The sequence below is a fragment of the Opisthocomus hoazin genome, chromosome 2 (assembly GCF_030867145.1).
Source record: "Opisthocomus hoazin isolate bOpiHoa1 chromosome 2, bOpiHoa1.hap1, whole genome shotgun sequence".
Classification (NCBI taxonomy): Eukaryota; Metazoa; Chordata; class Aves; order Opisthocomiformes; family Opisthocomidae; genus Opisthocomus; species Opisthocomus hoazin.
The window spans coordinates 109,673,816-109,695,553 of NC_134415.1; the positions used below are offsets into that span (position 1 = coordinate 109,673,816).

General features: G+C 40.2%; 1 protein-coding gene across 3 annotated transcripts; it reads right to left on the reverse strand.

Moving 5' to 3' along the window:
• Positions 1-6,674: 6,674 nt before the first annotated feature.
• Positions 6,675-16,531, reverse strand: TMEM18 (transmembrane protein 18). Of its 3 annotated transcripts, none has more exons than XM_075414764.1 (6): positions 16,455-16,531; positions 16,083-16,203; positions 12,630-12,684; positions 11,472-11,565; positions 11,267-11,378; positions 6,675-7,079 (listed from the first exon to the last, which is right to left on the reverse strand). In XM_075414764.1, the coding sequence occupies exons 1-5, from the start codon at positions 16,500-16,502 to the stop codon at positions 11,289-11,291; spliced, it is 408 nt and encodes a 135-aa protein (XP_075270879.1). In that variant the 5' UTR covers positions 16,503-16,531; the 3' UTR covers positions 6,675-7,079; positions 11,267-11,288. The 3 variants fall into 3 exon arrangements, 2 of the variants coding, with proteins under 2 accessions (XP_075270879.1, XP_075270878.1); XR_012763256.1 differs by having other exon boundaries at positions 6,676-7,079; positions 11,156-11,378; XM_075414763.1 differs by lacking the exon at positions 6,675-7,079 and having other exon boundaries at positions 7,086-11,378.
• Positions 16,532-21,738: the final 5,207 nt, after the last annotated feature.

Genomic DNA, 21,738 nt, shown 5'->3' on the forward strand with positions numbered 1-21,738 from the left:
TTTTGTACCAACACTTTCCAGGGTTAACTGGACTGCTGCTTGAGGAAGGGAATGGCTGGCGTCACCTCAAGGTGGAAGAGCAATCATAAAAACTTGCAGAATGAAATACATCTCATCCATTACCTCCCTGCCTAACCAAGAAAGAACTAAAAAAAAAAGAATTTGAGAGATCACACCAGGATAGACACAAACCAAATATAGTTTCAAAGGGTTTAAAAAAACACTGGTCTATACTGTTAGTTTAGGCCCAAGTCAATACTCCTTGATTATCCAAACTGCTTATGTGTTGGCTCTCACTCCGCCTAGCAGAGGAGCAAACCTAGGCCCAGCAAGAGATCAGCTTAAATTGAAACCCTTCTAGTTAAGAAATTTGAGCCATGTGGTGTGAAGAACAGAGGCAAACCTAATGGGTTAAACCATGCCAGAAATACCTGTTACAAAGTAATAAGGGCAACATCCATTCATTGTGATTAAATTACTCCATGCAGAAACATTCTTGCAGTAGTATGGCCACTTGCATTTGCTGAGGGCATCATCATAACGCACCATCTGCTCTTTTATATCCTTCTTTATAGCTCTGACTTTCAGAGAGATGGTAGTGATTACCTCACGTCTTTATTATATAAAAAGAGCTGTTTGCTAGTTCAGTGTTCAGGGGGAAAAAAAAGTTTTTGTCAGTTACTCATCAATTTGCTCATCTGTTTGTCCTATGCAACATGATGATTTCAAGTCTGCTGACACTGTTACCCAAGGGAGTATGATTCATGCAATAATTTTCCTTCCTTCCTGCCTATTTCTTTTAAATTTGCTGGAACTTGAATATATCCCATACATATTTTTCACCTTAAACTATTCTACAGTTCCTAGCACTACAGTCATTCATTTGACTTCTAAAATATTATTTTCTTATTTTAGATATGAGGCTTACTAGTATTAGAAAAATACTTTAAATCGAGACGGCATAAAATTTTGGTTTCTTACTCTTTAACATCCCATTCTTGCCAGGATACCTATTTTCTTTTTCTATTCTCTTGGAAAATGAACTCCTCCTTCAAGAATAAAGAGTAACATCAATAACGATAGCTTTGTGTTTATAGAGTCCATTATCACCAAGCCCTTGAGAGAATCTTAGCAACGTGAGTAGTTTCCCCATTTTCAGTAGGGAGGTCAACTAGCATGCCCCAGGATACAGTCAACCAGTGACCCTCTGAACGAGTCTCCTGACACTGAATCCTGTAGTGACTAGAGCGTGGTTTATTGTAAGGAAACCCATCAGAGACTTCTGGGTGGACCAACACAGGACTCCCCATTTCCACTGCAATGGAAAGGCAGTCAAGGAAGAGGTCGCACTGGCAGCGGTTTCACTTCGGAGAGCTCAAATCAGGTGAATCTGAGAATTGAAAGTATTGAACCTGGCAAAGACACCTCTTTGTGGTTGCCTGATTTGTGAGCTGAAATGGTCATGGCTAGTTTCTTCAAGTTCTAGGTGAACTGAGCTGAGGGAATAGATCTTGACTTCTAAGGCACACCCTAATCCATAGAGTAAAGGAACAGGGAGAACCATCTTGTGGTCAGTCTATTCAGCAGAGCGCTGGAGGCGCTGCATGAGGTTAAATGGCTTCTAACTCTCAGCACTGATCTGTTTATGAAGTGTTTGCTATTTCTGAAAAAAAGTTTCCATTCTCATGTTTTGATGGGTTTAGAAGAGTTTCCAGCTTATGTGAGCAACGTAATTGTGGCCCCTCACACAGGAGCTCTTGTGGAGGATCTGTCCACAGGAATGTGTCCATTTCTTCTTGGAGAATGTTGGCAGGCTGTAAGGAATGTTTCTTTTTACTTCACTATCCATTTCTTTTTCTTCAGGTAACTGTCTTCTTTCCTTCTCCCAGATGTAGAAATATCCAGTCGCTCTCCTATTTCCTCCACTTGTCCCAGAACATCCACCTCATGTTGTGTATTTTTAAGCAGTTATTCTTCTGCTTATTCTTTGCCTTGATTTTCTTCTTACCTTTTCCTTCAAAATATTAGCTCTTTAAAAAAAACACTTCAAACAATCAAAAGCACATCTGACTTCAATGCCTCATTTCACTCAAATTTGTTTCTATGAGCACCTCACTTCCAGTTCCATTCCAGCCCCCTTCCATTTGCTCCATACAGGGGATCCTAAGGGAACCATCTCTGGAGTTGCAACTGTCCTTCAAGGTCCCTTATGTCTCAGTTAGTGCGGTAGCCCTCTGTTTGGCCTTTAAACTAGCATCTTCTTCTAGACATAGTAGATATGTGGATGTGAGTTCACTGTTACCACACCCATGCTCGTTCTTCTCTTTCATATCAAACACGTCTTATTTGTCATGCTAGCCCTTTGCGAGAGCTCTTGTTACTCTTCGCAGTTTTCATGACTCTAGAAAGGAGCTGAGTCGCATCTTGAATCCCCTGGAAGGACTCTTAGGCTTCTTTCTTTGTAAGAGATTTGTTGTTCGGAGCCCCAACCGCTTTAAGTATATTAGCTTGTTAAAGAGAAAAAGCTGCACTGCAATGCTGTAATTTACACACAGACACTCAGGATAGGAAGTGAAGCATTTGGAAAATCATGAGAAATTATGAAGTCATGATTTAATCATTTTGCCTCTGGACCAGTCCTCATGCTTTCGAACTTTGGGAACTGAAAATCCTGTCGCATTTATGATACTAATTCCAGTAAATCTATACATAACAGCTTTGTACACATTCTACTTCATCTCACAATCCTAAATCTACGTCATCAGACCTTTTAACCAGCTTGGAAGGTTCTGCACACAGTTAAAACCATGTAAACAGAGTTAATATAAGGCCTAAATTAAATTACAGTAGATGTCAGAGTACGTTAAGATGTCAAATTAGCTGATTTCCCAGTACTACGTAGCAATAGAGCCCTCTAAGGGTTACAAAGCAAACTGACTGCTTTCTAGCTAAGTTATAATACTGTCAATTAGGTATTTCATTGAAACAACCATGTGTATTCTCCACTTTATCTTTTTTGGATGAGTTAATAGAGCTATAGTGTATCACACTTACCTGGGTTAAATTTAAATGAGATGACCACTGTACAAGGGTATCTTCTATGATAGCTAATTTGATGATATTGAGTGACAATGGTTGTTGCCAATTAGAATTGAATTAATAATGTGTCTACCTAATGGGCATACATACAACAAAACCAGAAGGCTTTGGTGTTATTTAATATTCTGACTGGTAGTATTTTAACTCATACTTTCTTAGGTAAAATAAATGCAATTAATATTAACTTTAATGCAATTAATATACTTCTAGCATTTTCATTCAACATTTTGCATGAAGCCTCAGCTAGACTTATAAAACAGGGCAGTTTATATTTAAGAGGATGAGGTCTCCATCTTTCAATTCAAAGGATTTTTGGTGACATTTTTGAGCTATTGCAGTCTGGAATTTGTCAATATTGGCATGTATTAACATGCGCAAGGATTAAATAAGTCATCAGTTGAAAAAATACAGTAATTTTTTTTTCTGTAGTTTTAGCATGCATTTAATTTTGTGTATTATATTTCTCAATCATGATACAACCATGACAAAGTTGTCTTTGAGTGTATTAATTTTACTGTTCGCTTTACAAACATATGGATATGACTTGCAGTTCACATTACAAAAAAAATCTGAAACACTCTAATTTATTTCACTTCACTTAAAGTGTCAAAATTGTGATTTGGATGATTTCTCTTAACATAGAAGTCTTGAAAGTCATAAATTCCATGAGTTTCTTCAGAGCTGGGAGAAGAGCTTACTTTCTTTGCAAGGCTAAGAGAGTTGTTGAGCCTGGAGAAGACTCCATGGACATCTTGTGGCCTTTCAATACTTACAGGGGGCTTACAAGAAAGATGGAGGCAGGCTTTTTAGCAGGGCCTGCTGTGAAAGGACAAGGGGTAATGGTTTTAAACTGAAAGTGGGTAGATTTAGACTGGATATAAGGAAGAAATTCTTTAGAGTGAGGGTGGTGAAACACTGGAACAGGTTGCCCAGAGAGGTGGTAGATGCCCCATTCATGGAAGCATTCAAGGTCAGGTTGGACAGGGCTCTGAGCAACCTGATCTAGTTGAAGACGCCCCTGCTCATTGCAGGGTGGTTAGACTAGATGACCATTAAAGGTCTGTTGAAACCCAAACTATTCTACGATACTATGATTCTCTTTTCTGACACAGATTTATAAATCAATCTCTCCAGTACGTTTCATTCAAATATAAAACTTGTCAGACTTTTTATAAACTTTATACAAGTTGATGGTTTAGGGAACCATAGCTTACTCATAAGCTATATATTCTGTATATTTTCTTTTTTTAAGTATCCAACTGCTACTGTCAAATCAGTTTCTGAAGAAGCTCTACTTAATAATATTTTGGAATATTTTTACTTCTATTTCAAAGACAATTACGTGGAAATCATATACCACTACAATTGTCATTGTGTACTCACATACAAATCCAGTCAGCTAATTTTGTGTGTTAAATTTGTCCTTCCCACAACATAGAAGAAGAAAACTTGGATAACACACACTATTTACTAATTAGTTTGAATCTTTGATGGTAAAAATCAATAAACCAATTTGCTAGAATCGGTCTTGTGAGCTTTTTTTATAAATTAGCTCTTCTTAATCAGAGGGATGTTGTGTCCTGCTTTTTGAAAATTACTGTAGAATGATTAATTCAATATTGGATTTAGGGCCACTGAAACAAGAAAATAAATAAAATTTGACTTTTTGTTTGTGTTGACTCTGTGATTTTAAAGAAAAAACAGATTGTTATTACTTACAAGGGGTCTCAGTATCAATTAACCTACAAAACCAACACCTTTAAGTAAAGCCCTTAAATCTGTTTCTAATCCAATTTTACAACACTGCTGTGGATTGAATGTATTTGAACAGCCAAAAACCTTACAGTTTCCTGAATTCTGCTGGAAAACACTTTGCCATGAAGGGCTGAGGATTTCCATATTATTTGGTTGGTACATCAGCTTCTTGATTTTTGTGATGCTTTTGCTTGAGTACAAACGTTACAAATCACATTCTCTCAAGGGTGGCCATAGGAAGCTGATTACTCTCATTAATCCCTAAACCAAAGTGAAGAATACGGTATCAGAGGCATGACTTTTACAGTTTATGGTCCTAAAATGATTCATTCACATCTTGTAGATCCTACTATATACTACTTCAAGATATATTACTAACGAGCAGTTGAGTAGATCATTACAGCAGACTGCAAAGGAATAGCACACTTCTTAGTTCGTGTGCGTATCCCAATTCCATAGCATGATTACTTAAATGACTCAGAATTTCTAAAAACTTGTTTCTACTTTATTAAAACGCTTCCAAGTTTAGTGTTCCTGAAGATCGAGGTGTATCAGTCCTAATTATATGAAAAACTTCACATCCTGCCCTGCTAGTTGAAACTACCTAAGTGTATTTATTACACTGTACTAAGACTGAGAGGTAAGTATGATTTCAGCAAAGGATCCTAGCCTAGATGCCTCTTTGACCAGCTGAACTTCGTTCTGCCTCCCCTTGGGTCACTGTGCAAACCTTTATTCTCAGGTTTTTGCTGGGTCAGAAGGGAGGAAAGGTATACAAGATTGTATGTCTTTGATTCAGGGCTGGATTAACAAGTGTGTTATAAATGACACTTGAAACTTGTCCATTTTAAGAAATGTTCATTGTTTCTATGAGTTCTGAGTGCCTTGCTAATTATTATAACATTTTCAGATGAAAGAGGCAACACATTTAATCCTGACATTGGTTTCAACTGGTTCTAACTACAGACAGTGCCAAAGAAAACAGGACCAGGATTTCAGTGGGACCACTTAGAAGTCAGTGCTTGTAGCAGTGTAACGTATTACCAGTTACAGCTCTTTTCCTGGCTTCATTATGCCTGTGAAACTGTATGAGAAAGGTTCCTGCAGTTCATATTTATATGAAACAATGAACGCAAACACAGAAAATGTAGAGGCCTTCCTTCTGAGTCCTTAGAGATCTTTCCTATTCAGTACAACACTGTTCCAGTTTTGCAGCAAAACAGTGGTGTAAGTATGGCCAAAATTTGGAGGAACTGGAACAGAGGTCCATAAAGCATATTGGTTTTGAGTTACGAGGCTGGCATTTTGCAAGCGTGTTGGGTTATAATTACTTAATCTTTTCAGAGTTGTTACATGTATGTGCACACATGTAAATCACAGAAAGGGGACTGAAGTCAGTGCAAACTGGAAGTCTGTATTCTCAAAGAGGTGGTGGGTGGAAACAGAGCTCAGATGGATTCCAAGGACAAATAAAAAAACAGGCTCAAAACCTGGTACACAAAGGGGAACACCAAGCTGCACCTACTAGTTCTCAAATGAAGTTACAAGGCCTCTGAACATTGCCAAGTACAGTCTGGCTGACTGTGGAGAAAGTCTGAAGTGACTTCTGATACTCTGAGAACCTCAATCATGACTGTGTCTGCTAGCTACATAGCATATTAAGGACAGACTTGGTAATGATGCATCATGCAAGGGTAAATCACAAAGAAGTGGAAGACAGGCACAAGCTCTGCATATGCACAACCAGACTGCTTCAGTAAGCTTCTCTGCATACTGCTCATACAATAATGTAATTATTTTTCATTCTTAAACTTTTGAACTGCTTGAAGACATGATCCTCCATATGAAATCTAGGTATGAGTGAAAGTGGCATTTCCTTCCTTGTTGCATTAGGAAGCTTTAAATCACAAAATACCCCGACAGTCCTGATTCTGGAAGCATATATGCACATCATCACTGCTACAAGAAGTACTTCTTTAATGTAAAAAGCAAGAGTGTCAATAAACATTTCAAAGTGATCGGAGATGCACCTTGGAGCTCAGATAACAATTTATGCTTTCAGAGGCTAGAGTCCAAGCCTTCCTGGCCATTCCAAAATCCTGGAGAAAGTATTTATGAAGCCATGGTGAAAGGAACCAGCTCAGCAGGAAAGAGTTGAGTCAGCTTTCTCGTGTGAGGCAGTGACATCCAGTGGCGAGTTTGCTTAACTGTAATCATCTGTTCCCCTGACACACAGAAAAACACCAATACTTGTATTTTGTAGAAACACATTAAAATATTTTAAACATATTTAGAAATATTAAGAACATTTAAATAGACAAATACACACAGTGAGTTTCTTAAATAAACTTACTTTGATATATTAATTATAAAAATGGTGTGTTCAACTACAGTGAAAAATTACATTTTGCTTCTGTTTTTTAATCAAGCTTACAACAAAAGTAAGAAAAAATGTTTAGCTGTATTTAAAGAAATAGAACATTCTCTACTGTACGGCTACATTCTTTTGTATCTTGTTCACACAAAGAATCACTACTCCTTTTACTGACATTCCCAGTTCCTATAACACAGTTCAAGATTTGATCTTACGATTCTCAAAATCCACAAAGCAATTCTCCATAGATTCTTCCTCCATTTAGGATTCACAGCCACAGATGATCACCATATGACATAGCTTTTCTGGAGTAGATCCCTTCTTTTAAGACCCAGCTGACAGAAAATAGTAAGACCGTCCTTCAAAGTTCTGTATTTAGAATACACGCAAGGATGCAGACCTCAATGCACTAACCTTCTGTGCCTTTGGGAGACAGGCATTTTTTATGAGCTGGGGATATCCAAACCACCTGTGTACTAAGTTAGCAAGTACTCATAGGAACAGACATTCAAATTCCCTTATTGGACCTGTTTCATTTTGTCTAGAATGATGAGATTCATTGGACCAAAGAGGGGTGAAAATACACTCCAAGCTAAGGATACGGCGTTCCAGTGGATGTGGAAAAAGACAGAATTCCAGGTTCTCGTTCTCGGAAAATCATCTCATCTCAGTTGTTACTTCTCGACAGGGAACAAGGCCAACTTCAAACTCCAGGAAGTCTGCCAACTAAATTCTGCTAATCTATCTTTTCTCACATTTATATGCAACAAAATGACTTTCTACTATGGTAAAGTTGCCAGGTTAATATTACTTTCTCCCTTTTAATGTTTTTCCACACTGGCTGACACCATGTGCTGCTGTGGAAAGGCGTATTAAGGAAAGCTGAAGATTTGAGTCACTGTCTGCGAGATACACAGAAGCAGTAACAAATCACCTCTGTCTCGTCTTACTTTCCAAATGCTCCAACTGAGCAGCCAACAGCTTTTCTGTGTGCATGTTCCAAACTGAAATAAACAGGGTCTTTCAGAAGCAAACTAAATTCAGATCTCCCAATTAAAAGCAAAGACACTCCACCACCCTTAAACATTTGGCTCTCATTCATTTATACATACAAAATTCTAAATAGGCAAAACAGTCTCTAAATTCATAATGTAAATATTTTGGTTCGTCAGCAAGTAGGTCCTTACATTACTTTATTGCACTATCACTTCATAAATCCAGTCACATAATGAAGAAAAGCCACGCTTAACACTTAATTCTGAGGGTTTCTCTTAAAGATACCTACTTTTTTTTTTCTTTAAACTTAGCTCTTAAACTTAGTGTTTCTTAGGCAGGGTTAGCTAGAGGACAATTCAGATAAAAGTTTGAGTCTTTCTGAAAGGTAGAAAATGGGAATATTTTTCTGACAAACATATATATAGAAATCACATTTTTGTTTGTGAAAATTTATCTTCTGTAACTGTTACATTTACTTATTATAGTTTCAGTAGTCAGGGAAGGTTTAAAATCACCAAGCTTACAATTTTGAAGTATACATTCCAAGATGTTCATCCTTCAAAAAAAAATACAGATATAATTTTGGAATTTGAAGCTCTTTATACTTTCACTCAGCAATACTTTTAGAAGACAAAAAAAAAACCCATCATGCTGATACTTTCTAAACCAAGTATTATCCTCCTACTAGCTATCACATTATGTCACTGCTACCATAAATCAATAGATAATACACAACTCAAATGGATTTGCTGGTTAAAAGTAAAGTGCCTGCCACACACTCTAGGGTTCTCTGTTTTTCAACTTTGTTAAAGGGCTGTAACGCCCTGGGATCTTGTATTAAAGGGCAGAATTACTCTGGTAATGCAACACAAAATGAAATACTGCCTGAAAGGTCAACTACACTGAGAGGAAGAGGAAAGAGAATTTAAGCAAGCAATAGATTTTATTTCACTTAGGATCTCCAAAGGTAGAGAGGACGTCTCTAATAAAGCTTGTGCCAAGCAAGAGTAACATAAAATTGGGCAATACGGAAAAAGTAATTTCTGTTACCTTGTCTACGTTATGCTAGAAAAAACACAGTTCTAATCACTGTATCTCATTAGTTCCACATAGTTACACAAGGGGGAGTTTCAATTTTTTCTAACCTCACACATAAGAAAGTAGACAACATACTAAACTATTTTGGGAAAGCTTGCCTTGGATGTACTAAATAAGGCATATTGTTCTCCATTGCAAGAGACTTGATGCTTAGCTGCTCTGAACCACCTCATTTACTATGAATCAAATCCATACATGGTGTAAAGCCAAAGGCTATTCACAAGAGGTGGTATCTCAGTATGACAAGGTACTACAGCCTTAAGTGTGATACTAGAACAACTGTGCATCGATATTGTTGCAGAACAGTTCACAAGAGGAAGGGCAGGAGCACATTTGTGTGGTCATGCTTAGGGCCATGTATAAAAAATTGCATACCTTTCCCCATCAAATCATACGAGCAAAGCTGAACTTTTCTAAACCAGCCTGGAAGGACTACATCTGTCTATATCAAATCAAACAGGCCTGTTCCTTGGTCCTGGAAACAGGTGCCACAGCCTACCTTGCAGCCATTTGGACAGCTTTTATTCACTCCTTCAGAATGGGGACTGTTCCCAAAAGGCACATGCTTTCTACCAGACCACTAGACATGTTTTCATGGAGAGGTAACACTACCCAACACTGCATCAAGAGTTGCAAGAGAACAGAGATTACAGGACAACATAGCAAGCCTGCATCTATTTAGTTTGTTAATATAAAGTAGTCTGTAATTTTTGATAGAGCAATGAGCGAGGACAGGCACGCTAAGTTAATCCATCGGAAAGGCAAAGTCCCAGACGCTAACGCTGCACTGCCCTTCCACAATGCTGTGAAGTCCTCCAGAAACAGTTTCACTCCCTGACCAGGAGACTCGCAAACTGCGTCTGCGCATTCATCTGCTTATCTCCCTCAGGTCCATATTTCCACTGTTGCGAAGACTATTCAAGTATTTAAAATTAATTTCACAAATACATACAAGTTTAAAAACATACTGTTGTTCTGTGTTTTTGTACCGAACTGTTCTTCGCATTAGCCCAAGTTCAATTTTGTAGATCATCTTTCCTATTCTTCAATTACATCTATTTTAGACAGAAGCTTAGCTAGGTCTCCACACAAAGGTTTAACCACTTCCAGATACAACTTTTACTAAATATGTATGGACAGTCTTCCATTGTGTTCGCTTCCTCCCACAAATTTCCTTAATCTAATAAACACAGGTTACTCCGAGCAAAACTGAAGTCTTCTTCATTTTTAACAGAAGTCCATTTTTCATTTTTAGTTATTTATTAAAAAAAAGTAAAGCATAAAAAGTAATCTAATATTTGATTAGATTATAAATTGATAAAAATGCAGAGGTCATTTTGAATGACACAAACGAAATACAAGATTCTACCAAACTAGTAATTTGGGGGGGGGGGGGGGGGGGGAAGAAAAAAATCTTACTAAAAATTAACTCAAATTAACTCCAAGATATATTGGATAATTTTATTTATAAAATGCTGCTGGCACACAATACACATAGGAAGTATGAAACTTGATTTATAAAGAAGTTTAACGCTTCACAGAAGCATGGATTCTTGAGGTATTCTAAATACAATCCCTCATTTACTGGAATTCACAACATAGCTGCAATTGGCTTAAGCAGCAGAAGACAGGATACTTAATAAACATACAGTTAAGACATAGTTAAAAAATACATAGGCAAATGGAAACCGACTGGAAGATTGTGTCTCACCTATACTAACAGCCTTGGTCATGGTGAAAACTATCTTACACTGAAGGGCAGAAAGACCTGTTGAGACTGGGTTTCTCAATTTCACAGACAATTCAAATGTACTGTCAGACGCTTGCTCTCACCTAATTGTCCATGGCCACATGTTGCAAAGTCCTCTTGACATCATACACAAAAACACTGTCATTTGTGGACAAATGTACAGAAGAACTGACTACCTGGACAAGTAATCTTACAATTTAATAGTGTTAGGCACTTTCACTTCTTTTTCTCTTTTTCTGCTTTCATTCTCCGCTGTAGTGTCTTCAGTTCAGTCATTACATTCAAAGTTCTGTAAACCCAGGTGACCTGAAAAGTAAGTAAATCATTAAATTTAACTAATCCACATGCATTTACTTACCAGTTTAATGAAAGCATCCATATAAATGAACACATACATACCACAATTATAATAGTATTCACCAGCAGTGGTGCTGAAAACACTAGTGAAATAAACATTCCTCTTGAATCAAAGTATTGGTATTTAGAAAATAGCCTGAAAGAAATAAAATTTAAAAAAAAAAGGCGAAGCTTTATTCAGTATAATTCATATATCATTATACTTTCACGGTAACTATTCAACATGGACTTTGTACAGATTATCCTACTTCTTGACATCCCCAAGCATACCCCAGCATTCTACTGTATTAAGTCTGATCAAGGAGACAGTCAATATCTCATCACTTATGAATATTTATAACAACACTAGCCCTTCTTTTCTTTAAGATGTACTGCACTAAACCTGAATAAAACAAGCATAGATTAAGTAATTTACTAATGTGAATGCAATAGTACATATATTCGTACATCAGAAATCATGCTTATCCTGAAGTGTCTGAAATTATTTTCTTAGGTATTTTGGTTACTTGTATTAGAAAAAAATAATAGAAATAATAAGCGCAGCAAAGCTATAATATAGGTCATGTATGCCTGAAGCGGAACATAATGACTTACAATTAGATGCCTGCATAAAGCAGTGTTACACACACAATTTCCAGTTACATCAGGGAAAGGTTAGTTCAGTGCTTATGAAAATAAGCCATCGGTTTAATTCTGGTACACAGACTTAGTAAAACAGGCAAATTCTAACGTTTTTATGCATGTAAAAACGTACATAAAATAGTAGTGATATTTTTGAGAAGTGGTGTTTAACTTCAGCTTATTAAGCATCAATAGCTACCAAAGAAAACTCAATAAAACAAAAATCCCACCAAATCTCACATCCTCTTCCCCTTCACCATCCCATTCTGCTTTTCTCTTAGTTCTCTGACTAGTTAGTTTACAACCGTCCATATAAACATAGATTTTAAGCAGTATAAAAAATACACACTAGCTATTAAAAACTATCTTTTCTTATAAGCTGATAACTATGTTGTACTGTATGGTTTTGGTCAAAAGTTTTCTATCAATCAATGCAACAGACCCTCTGTCATGAAATTCTACCAATGAGACAAGAGTGACTCTCTCTAAATTAATGCTTTCTGGGAATGATATGAAAAAAAGCGCACGCTTTCAGAAGAACATTCATTTAAATGAGAAAATGAAAGTGAAAACATTTACCTCCAATTCATGGCTGCCAATTCATTTATATATTCAGCGCAGTACACTAAGCCCACTATATAACAAAAGAAAAATATTAGATTCAGTATTTCTTCAAAAATAAACTGCCATCAGTTCTGCCATGTATACTAGAGATGTATACATACCAGATACTAGAATTCCTTGATCCTCAGAAGATCAAATTACACATTTAATACTTAATTGTACAAAACCAGTTCCGATTTAAATGTCCGATTTAGTCTATAAGAAATATAAAAAAATCACAAAACATACCCACTATGTTACAAACATACCCACTATGTTACAAACAAACATAAAATCCTACTGATCTGAGCTTCCAGCAAGAGCTCAGCATACAAGGGAATAAACATAACAAAAAACCCCAGTATTTTTTCCAACAATCTTTTTGGTTGGGCATCACAGTCACCAATATTAAGTACTGCCCATAAAAAGAAATGACAGCACTCCCCAGAAGGGGTAGGGAACAAAGTTATCATTTTAGATGTTACAGTGTCACAGTGCTATAGCTAACATTACTATCTGATGTTAGGGTACTAATTATATATAAGCATTTTGGTAAAATACAAACATTGCTTGAACAGGTTTATAGCAGAGTACTCTGCTGCAGTCAGGTGAAAAGCAGCAGACTCTTACTCAGTTACATGCAATATGAAGCCGTCAAGACAGTATGAAAATTTGGGGAAATCACATTTAACAGAAAAGCAATACAACTACAAAATGTTAAGTTTGTCCCTGCATCATCTTCTGCAAGAAGCAAAGCCAAAAAACACCAGATTCAGTGGCTAAAGATAACCTGCACAAGGCAATTAAATAAACAGTTTGGTGATATGAAGGAGTGCTATCTTGTCTGGCCATCATCTGGATTATTTCTGCTTAGTAATGCACAGTACAAACATACCTACGGTTGCTCAGCTGCCAAGATAAACCAATGTTAATGTAAACAAATGATAATTTCCTAATTTCCTCAGTTATTTCTGACTATCTACAATACAAAATTATTTATATTGCGGACACATCAAAAGTGGTTCAGTTTTTTTCAGGAATAAGCAAGGCTTGGACACAGTATGGATATTTTTATGCACTCTTCTTGTTAACAGCAAGTTTATACCATATCTGGGTTAAAAAGCCAGCAACGATACATTCCACTGCATTTTCTAATGCATTTAGACCTTGGGCATTCAAACTAGTGTTAGTAAGACTGGAAACACTTTAGATAAAGAGTCTAAAGTAAACAGCATGCAATTGGAAATTCTGAATGTCTAATATGAAATTTAAGAAAGAAAAGCCTGTATAGGGAACTTTCAGGTCTAATGTGCATAAACAGGGCATTATTATTTTCACCTCTATAGATCATTTTCAACTCTGCAGTAACAAGTGGATGTACAGAAATTACTAAGGTTTCTAGATTCCTTTTTGGGGTACTTAATGTTGGTATTTTAAAAAGTCAACATTGTCTTCAAGTGGCTTTTTGCCCGCAAATCTCTTTAAATTCCTCACTTTTCCCCTCAATCATGACAGAAGTGAGGTACTGTGTAAAAAAACCCAACCCACCAGAAAATCCAACCCATGGCTAGAACCAAGGTACTGTTCATAATATATGGATCTAACTAAAATACATGCCATCTTAATTAAACCAAATACTCTCTTCAAAGCCACTAGATCGTCAGCCTGTCAGACACAGACACAGCTTTGTGTAGGCAAGGCCAATGTGGATTTTCCAGCTGAAGTCTGGCAATAAACGCTGAGATGACACAGCCTGTCAGCCATAAAGACACAGCTTTGGGTAGGCAAAGCCAGTGTGGATTTTCAGGCTGAAGTCTGGCAGTAAACGCTGAGAGAACACAAGCTGGTACTGCAATGTACCAAACCAGTCTTGCTTTTCTTCTATCAACAGCAGGGCATATGGTGAACCTGCTCCAGAACTGAATCCAGCTGAAAGCTGACATTCAGCGAGACCTGGACAGGCTGGAGAGTTGGGCAGAGAGGAACCTGATGAGGTTCAACAAGGGCAAGTGCAGGGTCCTGCACCTGGGGAGGAACAACCTCATGCACCAGTACAGGCTTGGGGTGGACCTGCTGGAGAGCAGCTCTGTGGAGAGGGACCTGGGTGTGCTGGTGGATGACAGGTTAACCATGAGCCAGCAGTGTGCCCTGGCTGCCAAGAAGGCCAATGGGATCCTGGGGTGCATTAAGAAGAGTGTGGCCAGCAGGACGAGGGAGGTTCTCCTCCCCCTCTACACTGCCCTAGTGAGGTCCCACCTGGAGTATTGTGTCCAGTTCTGGGCTCCCCAGTTCAAAAAAGATGAGGAGCTACTGGAGAGAGTCCAGCAGAGGGCTACGAGGATGATGAGGGGACTGGAGCATCTCTGCTATGAGGAAAGGCTGAGGAAGCTGGGCTTGTTTAGCCTGAAGAAGAGAAGGCTGAGAGGGGACCTTAGAAATATCTCAAGGGTGGGTGTCAAGAGGATGGAGCCAGACTCTTTTCAGTGGTGCCCAGTGACAGAACAAGGGGCAATGGGCACAAACTGAAGCACAGGAAGTTCCGTCTGAACATGAGGAAGAACTTCTTCCCTCTGAGGGTGACGGAGCACTGGAACAGGCTGCCCAGGGAGGTTGTGGAGTCTCCTTCTCTGGAGATATTCAAGACCCGCCTGGACAAGGTCCTCTGCAGCCTGCTGTAGGCGACCCTGCTTTGGCAGGGGGGTTGGTCTAGATGACCCACAGAGGTCCCTTCCAACCCCAAACATTCTGTGATTCTGCGATCATATTCACTGAACTGCAGCGTTAGAATAAGGCAGAACAGAAGGAACTGATGGCTCTCAGGGGATTTCTTTTCTGCTTCTCCAGCACAGCAACAATTTCTTGGACACACAGCATTTACCATGCAGAAACCTTACTTATCACTTACTAAGGCGAGAATTTTAAGTCACTACTTCATACAGTTTCAGAAAGTAAATAAATACATATTTATCACAGAATCATAAAGGTTGGAAGCCAGCTGTAAGATCACCAAGTCCCACCATCAACCAACACCACCATGCCTGCTAAACCATATCCCGAAGTGCCACATCTACACATTTTTTTGAACACCTCCAGGGATGGTGACTCCACCACTTCTCTGGGCAGCCTGTGCCAATGCTCCACAACTCTTCCAGTAAAGAAATTTTTCCTCATATCCAATCTAACCCCCTCCCCACGCAGCGCAACTTGAGGTCATAGCAGCTTCTATAATAGTTTATCATGTATAGACACATGTACAAGACAAATACTGATTTGTATGCAATTTATCTGCTGCAAAGTATAACAACGCGAAGAAAATGGTTACCATTAAGAGACCAAAAGAAGCTATTTGACCGTACTAGCAGCTTAAACCAGGCACCTGCCCTTTATGCCCCGAATGCCGGTTCAGGAGGGCCCGAAGACAGGACTCACCCATGAGGAGGAAGTGCCCCACTTGCACCCGGTAGTGCTGGAAAGAGACGCACGTCAGGAGGAAGCAGAGGAGGTGGAAAACCGCCAGCCCCACCAGCCAGGGCTCGGACCAGTCCGTCCTCTGCGGACAGAACGGAAGGAGATTAGGCCGCGGCAGGAGAAGGAGGGTCCCCAGGCAGCCGGAGCGAGCAGCCTTCCCGCTCCCGCACCGAAACGACAACCGATTTCTGTCACGGACCGCGCTCACCAGCCCGCACCGTGCAAGCCGGCGAGAGAGGGAAGGAGCGGGCACCCCTCCCGCACACACGGTGGCCGGTGCCTCCTCCCCTCTCCCCGGGCGAGCAGCCAGCTCGGCCCCGGCTCCCTCCTTACCGCCAACATGGTCGATAGCCCCGGCGGGCTGCTTAGCGGCTCCTCCATGGCGGCGGCAGCGCCCGCCGAAGTCTCGCGAGAAGTCTCGCGGCGGCCGTTGGGCGTCTTCTCGCGAGACTTCGGCGGCCGCTGGTTCCCTGCCGATGGGCGGTAGCCTGAGGGGGTTGAAGAGGAGGGAGAGATTTGTTTCTCCCTGCAGTGCAACGAAGGGGAAGGCGGCAGTTTATTTCGCCCTCGTCCCCTCAGGGGTGGGGGAAAAGATGGTGGGTGGACCCATGGTTGGGAAGGAGAGCAAAGGTGGCTCTCCGCCCCATGACTTCCACATCTCCCGATGGCTGAGTCAGACCCGTCTCTCCTGCTTCTGTATTTGGAATTGCATGCCTCAAAACTAACCGCGCCTTTTCAGAGCAGTGGCAAGAAGCCCTAGGTATGTTTTTAGCATTTGGTACTGAAGTTAGGAAGCTAGTGGCGAGTATTTTTTGTCATGATCCCCTCGGTAGAGTCAGGCGTTCAGGTGCTTTGGATTGGTGGTCCAGCATTGGTGGTGGCTTTTTGTTCTTCTCTTGGCAACGCTCAGTGTCCAACTTCATCTGCTTTAGGGATACAAGTGCAGGAAAAAGGGACTTTTAAGCCCAGCTGTTTTTTTTCTGACAAAAAAAAACCCAGTTGAGCACTACAGGCAGGAAATTAAGTGAAAAATACTATTTTTTTTCCCCAATGAATAAATGATATATATAAACTAATTACTGTACAATGGAAAGTGAATAAGATGTTTAAAAGGTTAAACCGATCAATTTGAACTGCTTTTGCTAAATGCATGTAGGTCTGGAAGAACTGACCACTCTTAAAGACCTATCACTTAAAGAGAGATTTCAAACTCAGATTCCCATCAGCGAAGCCAGGGGACTTCAATAATCTGAATAGGATTAGCTTTGTCAAACAAACCATGCTGTTGTATATAGCTCCAAATTCTGCTTTCATGAAGTTGTTTTTTCTGACACTTTGTTTTAGTAGATGTGAAGCTTTGGCTTTTTTTCAAATTGTTTCGAAGTGCATGTATAAGTAAATAAGTAAATATTAAAAGTACTATTTTGATTTAGTCAGCCATACAGCCAAATAGGTCATCATTGTGAACTAGTCTCTTTTCACTGTCACGCTTCTGCAATTTAACGTGCGATACCTGAAACAGGATTTATTTCGCTGTTCTGCTTTAGGTTTGTTGTAGTCTTTTTCTCAACAGCAATAATATCTGGAGACCGTTCAAGGCTGTTACTTAAAGTACTGTGAAATTAAGCAGGGTGATGCAAAGGTGGTCACTTCTACTACCATTCAGCTCTGCATTTAAGACTGGGGGAAGAAAAATGTTTTGATTCCACATTGTAGTTTGGGACATAAGACTGGAAGAAATTGACTTGTCATTTGGAAAGTCTTATGGCCAATTGAACAAGTCAAATGGTTTGGGGTTTTTGTAAATGAGGAATCAGTTTATTGTAATTGCCCAGTAATTGACTACAGTAACCATCTGCAATAGCTGAAGGGCTTCAGTGAATGAAGGATATAGTATTGCTTTGTGAGCGGAATATGCTGGCCTGTGGTCTGTGAAGTAGACAAGCTGAGTGGATAGGAAATTAGTGGCTTATTATGGCTACAGCATACTGTATTAAAAAATTCATGTAGCTTTTACTGTCAGCCACTGTAGCAGCAGTGGAAACTTTCTTACAGGGAAATAGGAGTTGCTTCTTTAAGATTGACTAGGATGAAGCCAATAATGCTGTTTGTCAGCAGGTGGTAGCAGATGCATAAGTATTACCAGATCTTTTTTGTGTTATAGATTATCTTTCATTATTTTTAGTGGAGAATTAAATGTGAAACAGGAGATACTTAAAAGGTAACAAATGGGTACGTTGCTCTTTCATAGGGAAAACCATGTGTATTTGTCCTTTTACAGCTTCTTTGCAAAGCCAGTAAGCTACATTTAGATCCAAATTTTTTAAATACTCCACTAGCTAGAAATATACAGTACCAATGCTAATACATAAATATTTCTGTTCTTGTTACTCTAAGTAACGTAAGTAGTTTCTAAAACTCAGTCTTAGTTTTCTGTTGTAAGATTCACATTCCTAAGTGATGTCTTTCCACACTACAGTGATATCCACGTAGATTGGAGGAAAGATCAAAAAAAAGGAGGTTGGTAAAAGGAATTTTTTTCCCTTTTAACAACTGAAAAACTTCATTTGCTTTACATAGGAAAGCGTCTAAAATCACATGTTTATCTGAAGTTTAGTTTGCTGAAAAACCAAGCTGAGTGGTGAAAAAGCCTGCTTATGATAGGGAATCCCAAACTTAAATGCTTAATGTTTCTAGTGGGTAGCCCTAGATGTTTGCTAGCAGATCTTGTGGCACTGTATTAGCGACCACTTGGAGGTGCCTTTTATATTTGCTGCTGAGGGAAACGTAGCTTCAATTCTCCACATGAATGGAAAAGAACTTTGTTTTTGAAGTTCCCTGCAGATGTGGGAAATGTTTCATTTCTTTTATTTGATGAGTCTTTGAATTAGCAAATAGTTAGATGATTTTTAATGGTCTTTTTTCATTAAGAGCCCAAGATACAGATTTGCTTTTGTGGTAATGCATTTATAGTTTCTGCCTTAAGGAGCCAAAGTGCTTTGCAGTGTAAGATCCATATTTAAAATACCTTTGAAAAATTAAATACAAATTTCTGCTGTCCTTGTGCTGAACAAACCAGTACTACACCATTTTATTCTTTGCATTTGATATTTTAAAATTTCTGTCTTTGCAGGGTGTGTTCCATTGTAAAATGTATTTTGTTTGAGGGATGTGGTTGTCTTGAGCTATTTAAAGTTTGCAAGCTATTGTGGGTGAAACAGTTTACAGTGGTCTCAATTTAAACAAGCAGTTTCATGGGGAAATGTCAGGAGGAACTTTCTTGTCTTTAAATATCAGTTAAAATATAAAAAATGCAAAATATAAATAGCTTATAAATGTCTTAGTGTGATGAGGCAGGTCAGTGTGACAACAGCTGCATCCTCTGATCTCCTGATCAGAGGTTACATGTCAGGATTGTTGGATCACAGCCAGCAGTTACTCTGCTGCCCTTGTCCAGAACATGCATGTTGATCAACAGCCAGCCAGTCTTCGAGGGTCTTCTTGGAACTGATGAGGCTCAGGTTTTTATTTGTGTGTCCCTGAGCTTGATCTCCAGGCAGAGATCTCTGAATGCATGTTATGGGTTTGCGTGGCAAGGTTTTGCTAGTGGGGGGGCTATAGGGCTGGCTTCTGTGAGAAGCTGCAAGAAGTTTCCCCATGTCTGATAAAGCCAGTGCCAGCCGGCTCTAAGAATGACCCACCGCTGGCCAAGGCCAAGCCAATTAGCGACGATGGTAGTGCCTCTGTGATAACATATTTAAGAAGGGGAAAAAAAACCTGGCAGTAAAAATGGCAGTAAAGAGAGAGGAGTGAGACGATGTGAGAGAAACAACTCTGCAGACACCAAGGTCAGTGAAGAAGGAGGGGGCAGGAGGTGCTTGAGACGCCAGAGCAGAGAGTCTTCCCTTGCAGCCCACGATGAAGACCATGGTGAGGCAGGTTGTTCCCCTTGCAGTCCATGGAGGTCCACGCTGGAGCAGATATCCACCTGTAGCCCATGGAAGGGACCCCACACCAGAGCAGGTAGATGCCTGAAGGAAGCTGTGACCCTGTGGGGAGCCCACGCTGGAGCAGGTTTGCTGGCAGGACCTGTGACTCTGTGGGGGACCCACACTGCAGCAGCCTGTTCCTGAAGGACTGCACCCCATGGAAGGGACCCACGCTGGTGCAGTTTGTGAAGAGCTGCACCCGATGGGAAGGACTCATGTTGGAGAAATTTGTGGAGAACTGTCTCCCATGAGAGAAACCTTCACGCTGGAGCAGGGTCAGAGTGTGAGGAGTCCTCCCCCTGAGGAGGAAGCAGCAGCAGAGACAACGTGATGAACCGTAACCCCATTCCCCATCCCCCTGCGCTGCTCAGGGAGGGGGAGGAGGTAGAGAAACGGGAGTGAAGCTGAGCCCAGGAAGAAGAGAGGGGTGGGGGGAAGATGTTTTAAGATCTGGTTTTATTTCTCATTATCCTGCTCTGGTTTGTTTGGTGATGAATTAAACTCCCTTTTCTCCCCGAGTTCAGTCCGTTTTGTCCATGACAGTAATTGGTGAGTGGTCTCTCCCTGTTCTTATCTCGGCCCTCAAGCCGAGATATCATATTTCCTCTCCCCTGTCCATTTCAGGAGGGGAAGTGATAGTGTGGTTTTGGTGGGCACCTGGCATTTATCCGGGCCTAACCAAAACAGTGCAGAACCAGGAATTCTTACAATACTGTTTTCAAGAACTCTTGAGTTAGTGACTGTATCATACAGGTGTGTTGGCCTGTCACGTGGATTGTTACTCGCAATTAGAATGTGTGACCACAGCCTTGCTGGAAGACAACTTTCAATGAGTTATGACCAGGTTGAGCCACCAAGTGCAGGAGTTGATCAACCTCAGCAACAGTAACGTTGACAAACATGCAAAGTGTCTGAGCATCCCTATCCCCTTACAGTTCCAAAGAGTTAACGCAAGTGACAATAATGTATCAAAGTCTACATAACTTTTATTCCCTACTTCACGTGGGATTCATCTCGTCAGCTGGTTCTGGGCAGATGTAGTAAAGATCTTTGTGTAAGCAGGTGGTTTTGTACAAGTCACACTCGTTGGCAAGGTTGGGAGGCTTGCACTTTTTTTTGCAATTCTTCTGTTTGGCACTGAGGTCCAGAGTGGTGGATGGCTGCCTTTACCAGGCAGGGTGGGTGAACTGCTGTTTCCTGCTGCTTCTCCTGCCAGCCTTTGGGTGCTTGGTGAAGGATTGGTTCAGAGGGCAGGATCTGAGTCTTCAGCAGCAAAGATGTGCAGACTCCCAGTGAGAATGATCTGATGATCTGGTTTTCTCACTGAGAGGGAGCTAAGGTTGCAGAGGGATGGCACTAGACCTGCCCTTTGATTTTTCCCGGTGCTTTTTCCAAGCCATTCTCTCTCCTTTCCCCATTCCCCACTTCCCATCTCTTCCTTTGTGTGCTGATGTAATCATTAACATGTGTCTGGCAGTGCACTGGACCCTGCTGCCAGCCACCCCAAGGATGGGAGCAGAGCTGAGATTCTCCCAGGGGCACACAGCAGGTAGTTTGGGGGACTAAAGGAAGGATTAATGGGTATCATCTTCTGTTCTCCATTAGGGAGAGGAGAAGCTGTAAGAAGA